At 32.6% G+C, this 12,148-nt stretch overlaps 1 protein-coding gene across 1 annotated transcript; it reads left to right on the forward strand.

The window, feature by feature from the left end:
• The first annotated feature begins 798 nt into the window (after window positions 1-798).
• LOC143055564 (kelch-like protein 3) lies at window positions 799-11,804 on the forward strand. The gene is made up of 7 exons (XM_076228719.1): window positions 799-905; window positions 4,477-5,004; window positions 5,362-5,870; window positions 6,338-6,566; window positions 7,317-7,457; window positions 9,456-9,648; window positions 10,193-11,804. The coding sequence occupies exons 2-7, from the start codon at window positions 4,605-4,607 to the stop codon at window positions 10,413-10,415; spliced, it is 1,695 nt and encodes a 564-aa protein (XP_076084834.1). The 5' UTR covers window positions 799-905; window positions 4,477-4,604; the 3' UTR covers window positions 10,416-11,804.
• The last annotated feature ends 344 nt before the right edge of the window (window positions 11,805-12,148 follow it).

Below are 12,148 nucleotides of genomic sequence, written 5' to 3' on the forward strand. Positions count from 1 at the left end.
TTAAATAGGTTATAAACCTTTTTGTATTCTTTTATAATCTTATTCACTGACATGAATTACAAGTTAATTAATCAATGTCAATTACGGATATATATATATATTCAAGATTCAATTTCAAATTTCCCGGAAAAAAAAAATCCAAAATGGCGGCAACTAGCCTAGTGTCAATGCACAATTTCAGAGGAGATTTTTCACTTTTCTTCGCTGATTAATCAATATTTACATTTATATACAGTTATTTATGACTTATATACTGAAAATGTTTGACTTGTTTGACAACTAAACTGACAAAAACACACAGAAAACTTATCTTTTCTTGAATTTTTGTAGCAGCAGAAAAAGCTTGACCATGCCGACCGGAAGTCACGCGAAATATCTACGCCGTTAATGTTTTTAGACAAGCAGGATATAAACTTCATTTTGGCAAATTATCAAAAAATTCTATGGATTATAATTTAGACACCCCATCTACCTTAAAAATGAATTCTTAATACAAAGAAATAAAATTCTTAAAATTAAGAAATGAATTTTCAATATTAAAAAAAGATTTTCTAATATTTCAGAATTGCTTTTTTGTCCACTTTGGCTTGGCATATTTAAGATCATTTATTTGCCATGTACTTTAGGGTATAACATATTCTATTCTAATCTAATCTGTATGTGTGTGTGTGTGTGTGTATAGAAGGTCGATGGTTCTCTCTGTTTGTCAGTAGCAGAGAATTGTTAAAAAAGGCGTAAAACAACAAACAATCAATCAAATACGAATTTAAAAAACACATAGGAGCCTCTAGTTATTTTACAAAGAAAGATAACTCCGTTTTGACCGGAAGTGTAAGAAAATTGACAACAAACTCAGACAAACTCGTTAAAGATATTTTTTTATAAACATTGCAATTGAAATACTGGTAATGTCCAATAGCTAATGGCGTATGATGTAAATTCAACATCTTGGATAAACATGATTAATCAAATATATGTCTATGTTTGTAGCAATCTGCGACGAGTTTCGATTGTTAATGTTAGACAAGAATATTATTTTCTTATCTCCAATTCTCTTTACTGCCTTCAGTCTACAGTCTGACAGTCAGACAGATATAAATATGTCCCCTCCCTCGTTTACCTGTACAAATTCCTTGCTTTAATTTTATGTAAGCAATGCATTGGTCATGGAAAACTGTGTTTTGCAAGTCACAGATTCCTAGAATGGTTACACAAAATAGTAACCTTCTTGCTGCATCTGTTTATGGTTGCATTTCATGTGCATGAAAACACGACAGCTGGTCGTTTTTGACATCACATGCCCAATATTTGACATGTGATTTCACGTCCTTATGATTTAATTTACATTGGCATGGAGACCCATTGAAGAAAAATATTGACGTAGTCTGGTATTTTATTTAAAAGAGATACATCAATGATTAGAAGCTTACATAATTAGAAATATAAACACATTTGTCTCTTTTACAAAAAGAAAGTTAAAGATAATATTTTAGCCAATTCAAAAGTCCACAGATCTGGCTGTGTTGAAGACTCATTAGTGGCCTTCAGCTGTTTTTTGCTCTTTGGTTGGGTTGTTGTCTCTTTCACTGTTACAGACACATTCCCTGTTTCCATTCTCAATTCTTTCTGTTTTAAGGTAAATAAAGCAGAATTTGAATTGATGTAGCTTCTTGACAATATCAGAGGAGTGAAAATACAAATTTGAATTTTATAAGTGTTAATAAATGTGAGAAAACAACCATTTAACTTTAACATGTTTAAGAGGGAAGGTGGTTAGGTTTTTTTTTCAAAAAAAGAAACTTATTCTGATCCTCAATTTGATGAACAATAAATATTTTCGTCAAGATGACATAAAAAATGTATTCCTGAATCCAGATTTTCCCAATACCTTCTAGTGTTAAATTTTAAAAAGAAATGATTGATAGCGATGAAAAACTTAGAACATGCTAACATGGTTGATAAATAAAGAATGTTACGCTTGCTGCTAAAATATTTTTCTAACTTGGACAAAAATCTATAACCTGCAGTGTTCTCTCCAAGGCCTTTTAGCATCATTGTAATGTGATGCTATATTTCGGTAAACGGACAGAAAGTAACAGGACAAAAAGTCACAGAACATAAAGTCACAAATTTGATAGGACTAAAAGTCACAAGACAAAAAGTCACAAATAATTTGTTGACAATGGTTTGAATATGCATGATATGAGAGAGAAATATCTTGAAATATTTACCTTCTAATACATACATGACATATATTCATATTGAAGTTTAGGAAATGTGTCATTATACTTGAAAAATGAAGATTTATTTAATTTTAATCATGCAAAAGATATATTTCTTAGCACCATGAATTCATTTAAGTGCCAAGCCACTTTGACATTCTGTTTTTTTAACAACTAATTGATCATCTTTGATATTTTTTTGATAAATTTTGTTTAAAAAGTTGGTTTATATACAATAGTTATAGAAAAATACAAAAATATGTCTGTAGAAATAAATGTTTTTTATTCAAAAGAAAATAATCAGAAAAAATGAATTGTGACTTTTTGCCCGTGACTTTTTGTCCTGTGAATTATTACAGGCTCCTAACTTTGAGCAGAGATGCTCCTAACTTTGAGCAGAGACATACAGAATGAGGAGGGTTCTTTCCCCTGAACCTGAGACACTGGTACAACATAATCATGATAATAACACACAACAACAAAAATCAAAAAACTTAGCAAAAAAACAAATGACATGAAGTACAGATAAGATACTTATTCTCAATAACTATATACATAAAAATTAGGCAAACAAATAAGAAAAAGATACAACAACAAAAAAAAACAAACGAAAAGGAGCATAAAATAAAAATAATTTTTAGGAACAAAGAAAATAAATGAGCCAGTCCATGCGAAAAGGTACAAAAACGAAAAATTTACGAAATTCTAAAAAGTGTGCATAATTATTGGTAGTAGACTTGTGATTTATAAAACACATTTACTTTCCCTCATATCATCAAGCTGTGAGCTACACGCACCTGGGAGTGTTGAGACCCCCCCCCTAGTTTTATCAAGATTTTTAGTGAATTATTTCATATATTTCAATCATTTTCAAAGTACAGTTTAAATGGCTTGATTTGCCAATTGATAACGTTAAACCTGGTAGCAGTGGGGATAAGGCTCTCGCTTACGATGCGGATATCAATGCAATCAAACCGGGCAACGGTTCGAATCCCGTGCAACTAAGGTTGATGTATATAATGTTAAATAACTTAACTTAACTAAAATTTCAATTTCTAAAACACAAGATGTCATAGTTTTTGCATTTTCCCTCATGTTTTAATGTTGTCTTTCTTTCTTTAAACCTGTAGATCTGACGGAAATTATTGACTTTTGTCTCTGTAGTGTCATAATTTTTTGTAGTTTCTGGTCGGTATAGCATTAGTCCGGGGAACAAATGATTTTACACTTGCTCAAATACCAAAAATTCAGATATTTCTACGTCTTTTTCGGTTTTAGTTGACAAATTCGGGATAGAATTGACAATCTTATGAATGTTTACATTAATGTAATTTTTTTTCGGATAAAATCGTTTTTCAAAAATACTATAACAAACTTTGATAACGTGTCCTATAAAGTTTACCAAAAGGACTTTTTGTACCTTTTCGCATGGACTGGCTCAAATAGCAGTTGAAATATAAAAACCATAATCATGATAATTAACAAAAATAGGCTATTTTTATTAAAACAAAGTTTTCTCCAGTACTTCACCTGTAAAAATATTTTATGTCAAATACGATGTAGAACTAATATAATCAATAAAGTGACTGAGAGATTAAAATTACAGGTAACCTGATTCTGAAATCAGTGAACCGTAATTCTAGCAACACGGATTAAGATGAAAGGACCATTCACATCTGTTGATTAATGACCATACTACCTACCATAAAAATGTCCGATTATTCATATCCGACAAGACGGATTAAGACATCCATAAAAATAAGTCCCTACCCGTACTGTACATGTAGATTTAAGAAGCTGGTTATGAGTGCCTATGAGACAACTCTCCATCCAAGTCACAATTTGAAAAAAGGAAACCATCACTGGTCAAAGTATGCACTTCAACACAGCCTCGGCTCAAACTAAACAGCAAGCTATATTGGGCTCCAAAAATTACTAGTGGAAAGGCATTCAAACAGGAAAACAAATGGTCTTATCTAAATATAAAAATAGAAACTCTAATGAACCACATCAACAAACGACAACCGATGAACTTCAGGTTCCTGACAGTCACTTAGGACAGATGCAAACAAATGCAGCAGGTTTAAATATTTTATCAGTTACCTACCTTTACCATGTTCACTCTAATCTGAAACAGTAATAAAAATGTATAACAGTACAATTTACAGCATAGAAAGACACACTATTAGATATTTAAAGCCAATAACAACTAATAAGTCTTATAACCTTTTTATGTTATGTTCATCTGTTTCAGGACTTTGATGTAAGAGATGTAAATGTCAAAAGAAACCAGGATGTAGAATAGAACTGAGACGTCCACTATCTCCAAAAGACCCACAACAAAATGAACCAACCATATAGGAACCAGTCCAACGTACAAACATGATAGAGTCAAGAACTTTCACAGTGCCATCCCAAGCACAAAGTGCTTTTACAGTGATGCACGAACTTCGTGAACGTCACATGTTGTGCGATGTCACAATCACTGTGGAAGGTCAGGACTTTGACGCTCATAAAATCGTACTTTGTGGATGCAGTCCATATTTACGTGCCATGTTTACAAATGGAATGTTGGAAACTGAAAAAGAGCGGGTGGATATCCAAGGACTGGACCCTTGTTCTATGGGACAGTTAATAGAGTTTATGTATACAAGTATGATAGAAATAACAGTAGATAATGTACAAGGGATACTGCAAGGTGCTAGTATGCTGGGTCTTCATCAGTTGAGAAAGATGTCTGCTACGTTTCTACAGTCTCAGTTAACAGCCTTAAACTGCCTTGGTAAGGTCGTAACCTTCACCTTTGACAATACTTTTTTCAGCCTCAAATTTCAAATCAAATTAATGAGTTATATTTTGCAATTAGCATGATAAGATTGATGTACTTGTATGCATTTTCATGAATTGTCATGGTTTGATAACCCTTTGATATTAAGAAAAAATCAAACATTCAACGTAGTTCTTAACATTACATGTAAATGCAAATGTTTCCTAAATTATCTTAGATTAAGACTTATAGTTGAACATAGAATACACTCATACAAAGAAAAATAATAAATGCATGTTGTCAATTACTAAAATATTGGCTATATATACATGTATAGTATATATATGATTAATTTTTTTTTTTTTCTTACAGGAATCTACTTTTTAGCTGACCTGTATATGTGTGGAGAACTGGAGATGGCAGCACGTCAGTTCATATTTCAAAACTTTCTAGATGTCATTCATTCAGAGGAATTTTTACAACTGTCAGAAGATAGACTAATTACGTTGTTACGCAGTGATAAACTTCAAGTCACTAGTGAAAACCAGGTGCTAGAAGCTGCTTTAAGTTGGATCAACGCAGAACCCGAAATCAGAACTAGAAATGCTTGCCATATCTTACAATATGTCAAATTAGCGTTGATAGATATGACACATTTAGAAAATATTGTTCTAAAATTAGATTTTGTAAAAAATTGTTTAAAATGTCAACAGTTAATTGGTAATGCGATTGCATTGCATTATGATCAGTCAGCTTTAGACTTGATGACACCTCGTGCTCAGCCTCCATGTGTATATGTTGTCGGTGGGAGAAACAGTACAGACTGCCAGTTAAAAAGCATGGAAAGATATGATTTCTTAATTGACCAGTGGCATTCTGTGGTATGTTTAAGAATATAAAGTTATTTAATTCACCAGTTTAAAGCACATGATTGATAGGCTATATTTTAATGACCCCAACCATCCTAAACAAAAAAAAATAAATTTTATTATATATATCTTACAAAATTCTAAAGAAAATGCAACATTAATTAGAGTGCCTGCAATGAATCCCTGAAGCATTTTAATCTGGAACACCCTTTTTTGAACCTGGGCCTGTTACAGTAATTTTATATAGTTTATCTTTTAAGACAACATGTGCACGTATAATTACCAAAAGATTTGTTTTAAAAGGTATAGGATTTAGCCTGGATCCGCCACTGTATTATTGGGATAAACACAGTCTCAGTATTAAAACCACACAATAATTTCTGAATTTACAGTCAATAACTCTGTAAATTTCTAAGACCAGAATTGGTTACTTGCATTCAGTACATGTATTATGATATACCTTGTGTAATATTTTCTAGCCAAACATGAACATTGCCAGGACTGCTGTAGGAGTTTGTAGCCTGGATGGACTGTTATATGCTGTTGGGGGTGAATGTGCTTTAGCCGATTCACAGGAAAACACATTGTATCTACGTTCTGTAGAATGTTATGACCCTGTATTACGACAGTGGATAGCCAAACCTGAGATGAAAATAGCAAGATCATTTGTAGCTTTGGCTGCAGTGGGAAGATTTTTATATGCAATAGGTTTGTACTGAGTTCCAGTGAGGTCAAGAAATCTTCATGTTTGAAAATTTTAAAAATGTAGTTAAGTCCAATAATTTCGCCAGGGCTGGTTTTTATTGCCATTTACAAAAGGATTTTGAAAATAACAAAAAGAACAACATTAAAAGCTCAAGTAACACAACATTTTTACGAAAATCTACCATTAAACATACAAAAATAGACAGCAAAGATTTATTCTTTTCTTATATCATGTATATCAAATTTCATTTGAGGTATCTTATATATATAATCACTAATATATATATCCTTGTATATTTTGTGCTGCAACAAACTTTTGTATAGGAATATTTATAAATAAATGGAAAATTTGTCCATGGGACACAGATGGTACCCCCTCTTGCATTTAACATCATAAAGGGACATAACTCCAGAACAATACAAATGATTCAACCCAAATTCGAACTTGGTATGTGTCTTGTGGTGATAAGCTTTGTGTAAAATTTCATAACATGTAGTTGAGGCAAACTAAAGTTAGGTAACAGAAAGTAATTTTAGGACTGGGACATATGGATAAACATTCAGATGAACAAACAGACATACGTATGGACAGACAAGTGTACCACTTAATGCCCCTCTGCTGCATCGGGGGCATACAAAGAATACAAATCAATCAGCAGGATGAAAACAAAAGGTTCACCCAAATCGACCTGGCCCTCAGAATGTAGTGTATTCCTATATATGTGGACATAGAAATATACATCTTTATTTCAGGTGGCGAGGACCGAGCATGTAGTTATAACATTGTGGAGAAATATGACACAAAAAATGAAACTTGGTCATTTGCTCCAAGTATGAAGAGGAAAAGATCTGGTGCTGGGTATTGTGTATGTGATGGTAAAATATATGTAGCAGGTCAGTAACTATCATATACGGTTTACTACTGACCCTCTATGGACCCTTAGGGGATCATAAGCAAACTATATACTGATTTTATTGTGCACAAGACTTTTCCTGCATAATTTTGTATATAAACAATGACAATACCAATAATAGTAAACATGATGCAATGATACCCCTAGAAAATGTACTGACTCCTTTGGGATCCATAGGGGATCATATAGTGACAGTGTGAAACAATTACATTGTCACTAATTTACTTTAGGTTTGGCAATGTTTGATAAACAAACTTGAGGGGCCTTTTTATAGCTGACTATGCACTATGGGCTTTGCTCATTGTTGAAGGCTACACAGTGACCTATAGTTTTTTATTTCTGTGACATTGGTCTCTTGTGGAGAGTTGTCTCATTGGCAATCATACCACATCTTATTTTTTATATTAAATAATATGCACCCCCTTGAGTGATGGTGTTAAGTACTGCTGTAAAATACAAAATGAATTTTCTTCAAATAAGAGGAGGGGGTCATGTTCCTCAATTTAATTAATGCCATCAATACCAAGCTGAAATATTTCTTCAAAAATAAAAATTTCAAATTGTCCTTTATATATCATATGATGCTAAAAAAATTACCAGTAGTCAATTAATATACTTTGTTAGAAAACTTTATCATATTAAAAAGGACTTCAGTTTCAGCTATTTAATATTGTATTTCATGTTAATGATATACACACTTGACTTCTGTGGATTCATTTATTTTCATTGATACCAATTTTCATGGTTTGAGAAAATATTATATATTTGTGGATATTTGATTTCATATTTTTGCCAAAGTCTGCATACATACAAGCCTGTGGATCATCTGTACCCAAAAAATCCAAGAAAAGAGGTATACAATGTATACAAATAAATCCACAGTAGCATAATTCATATATATTTATAAAAACTCTGGTTTATAATACTAAGATGTGTGTTTCATCTCAAAATCTCATGAGTGAAGCTTGATTGAAAAAATGTTAAAAAAAAATAAAGTGTGAAGATAAAGAGCATTGAGGACCCTAAAAATGTTTGCCACTTACTGTTCATGTAATCTATTCCTGGAATTTTTGTGCTGATACAGCCTAAATCAATTTCCAATCAATCTATCTGCCAGCAGTGGCATTGACCCAGTGGTTGTAAAAAAAGTAGTAAAAGACACTATGCGTATAATTGTGTATGTCAGATGGGTGTTTCATCTAGAAAAGACTGACGTTTACTGTCAGCAAAAAAAATCCAAAGACCAAAAACATTTAACACAATGATATCAAATTAAACCCATATAGTAAACAACAATGTCTTAAATTAATGTATTGATCCAATGATAACTTTCAGTCAGTTTAATTGAAGTCTGGAGCTGGCATGTCATTTAACTGCTAGTAGTCTGTTGTTATTTATGTATTATTGTCATTTTGTTTATTTTCTTTGGTTACATCTTCTGACATCAGACTCGGACTTCTCTTGAACTGAATTTTAATGTACGTATTGTTATGCGTTTACTTTTCTACATTGGTTAGAGGTATAGGGGGAGGGTTGAGATCTCACAAACATGTTTAACCCCGCCGCATTTTTGCGCCTGTCCCAAGTCAGGAGCCTCTGGCCTTTGTTAGTCTTGTATTATTTTAATTTTAGTTTCTTGTGTACAATTTGGAAATTAGTATGGCGTTCATTATCACTGAACTAGTATATATTTGTTTAGGGGCCAGCTGAAGGACGCCTCCGGGTGCGGGAATTTCTCGCTACATTGAAGACCTGTTGGTGACCTTCTGCTGTTGTTTTTTATTTGGTCGGGTTGTTGTCTCTTTGACACATTCCCCATTTCCATTCTCAATTTTATTTAAAGGAATATTTCTCCAAACTTTTTGCATGGCATTTTGTGGGAATTGACCAAGCATTACCGGTAAATATAATACTTCACTTTAATAGACTCTTGTTCTTACCATTACATACAATGTATATATGATACTTGATTTTGTAGGAGGATTTGACAGAGCATTACATATGGACCGTGCTAGTGTTGAATGCTATGATTCTTTATCAGAAGAATGGACATTTGTTTCTGAAATGGAGAAAGCCAGATCTGGACTTGCTTTAGTGGCCATAGAACATTTTATTTATGCATTTGGTGGACGATACAAGGATAGGGATCAGTATTTTGACCTGTCAGAAAGGTAAAGGATTTATTTGGAAAATGGAGACAAATTTTGATATTTTCAGACTTCAGTGATATGGTATCACACAACACAATAGTTCAATACAATAAACATATGTATCATTTGGTCTGTGTTGAATAGGTGTCTCACTGGCAACCATAACACTTCTTTTTATACCCGAGGCTTAGCTGAGTAGGCATTGAGTTTAACCCTTGAAGTCTGTACATCTTTCTAAAAGTACACAATGCTTACTACCACAAAACCCAGATCAAGTTTGAATTCGGGTGGCGTCACTTTTATTGTTCTCCAGTAATGCGATATTCTAATGGAAAAAATAGCTGAATTTTTCTTTTCCGTCTTTTAATTTAAGTTTGCCTTAACCAAATATTATGAAACTTATACACAATGCTTATTACCTCAAAACTCAGATCAAGTATGAATTTGGGTATCATCACTACCATTCTTGAGTTATGTCCCTTTATAACATAGTATTCAAGAGGGGCATCATATGTGTCCCATTGATACATTCCCCGTTTATCATTTTATATTATTTGTTTTACAGGTTCAATACATTGACCAATCAGTGGACAACAATAAAATCTCTGAATACTCCTAGAGCTTGGCCAGGTGCAGCCGTGTTTGATGGACGTATTTATATCCTCGGTGGATTTGATGGAACGAATCGGCTCCGCAGTGCCGAAGTCTATGACACAGAAGTAGATAGATGGGTATTCTTGAGTAACATGATTGTGAGTCGAGCTGGCTGTGGTGCAGCAGTTGTATGACCATGACCCTGACCTTGAACTGTGAAAAGGTCATAGATCAATGATTTAATGCTTTGAATGATTGTCAAAACATTTGCAACTTTGTCTTTCATATTTTATTGGATTTGTGTATATAGTTTTTGTTTTGTTTTTGTTTTAAGTTTACTTGGCCTAAAAGCCAATTAGAGCTACATGTATTACCATCACTTAGCATCTGTCATTATCCGTTAACATAAAAAAATGTTCTCTTATACAATTGTGCCGATCAAAACCAACCTTGAATACATTCAATGCATGAAAATGTATATGTTTCAAAATAAGATGTTATACATGTTTTTTAAAGTAAAACCCATGTACTTGAAACTAAGCAGTGTATACTGTGAAGTCATTATTAATTAGGGTACGTTTTTTTTTCTGGATTGAAGAGAACTGAATTGTTGTGGATATTTGATTTCGTGATTTTGCCAAAGTCTGCATACAACCCTCTAGAAAATTGGTATGTTGTTGAACATGTTGAACATTTCAATCTGTGGTTCACTTTTACCAATAAAATCCACAAAAATTGGTATCCAATAAATAAATTAATAAAGAATCCACGGTATACGTGCTGAGCTGGTAGTTGATACCTATAACTTTATATTAAACAAAATACACCGGTAATGGATTTAAACATTAAAATTAATGATTTTCTTTGAAATTGTGAAGTTTATTTATGATTGAAATATAAAAATAAGAAGACTACTATATATGATTGTCAGTGAAAGTAATGTGGATGTACATATTGCCTGCCAGTTTTAGAATTGAGCAATACAGACTTTTTGGAGTCTTTGGTTATTATGGTATTTTTAAGTAGCCCTAACAAGGGTATTTTGTGTACATATTATACACTGTGTTTAAAAATACCATTGAATGTTCATTATTACAGATCAATTAAATTGCATAGTGTTTTGTGGTATTGTGCTCAATAGGACATAAAACAATTTCAGACTAAATCGCTTATCAAAGAAATCATGTTTCCCATAAGGTGAATCCTGATTAATCTTTTTTTTTTCTAAACATTAACATTTTATTTACCCTATTTGTTGTTAACCATGCTAACCAGTAGCCTGAAAAATTTGTGATGATAATGAATAAAAAAATGTAGGATATGAGAGGTGGGATGGACCTTTATTGGGACTTCTGGATCAGGTGTTTTTGAGCTTGGGATTTAGGGATTGATCGTTTTTTTTGGGATCCAGGAATTCTTTTTTTCCAATTTCGGAATATAAATTTCTTTAGATTCGGGACCTCAGGATTTCATGTTTTTGAGCCCAGGAATTCGGGATCAGGATCCCTCTGACCCCGCTCCCCATATGACACAAAATGGTTAAAAAGGGGGTGTTTAATATTTTCCCTACAATACTACAGGGGCCAATCATAAACTCTATTTTATAAAGAATATAAAGAACTTTCAGTGGTATTTGTAAACACAGTGTAATATATTAAACCATATGTGCTAGTCTTTGTAAGATTATTTAGACCTTCATAAACTCAAATTTTGTAAAGCATGTAAAGAGAGAAAGAACTTTCAGTGGTATTTGTAAACACAGTGTAATATATTAAACCAGATCATACGCTAGTCTTTGTAAGATTATTTAGAGCTGATGAAGAAAACAGACATGCTATATTATAACGTATTATAAATGTACAGTGTAACAAGCCTCTTAGGAGTTTTTGTAATGTTAAAAAGTCAAACAGAATTAGTATTTAATCAC

Source organism: Mytilus galloprovincialis, chromosome 12 (assembly GCF_965363235.1).
Source record: "Mytilus galloprovincialis chromosome 12, xbMytGall1.hap1.1, whole genome shotgun sequence".
Taxonomy (NCBI): domain Eukaryota; kingdom Metazoa; phylum Mollusca; class Bivalvia; order Mytilida; family Mytilidae; genus Mytilus; species Mytilus galloprovincialis.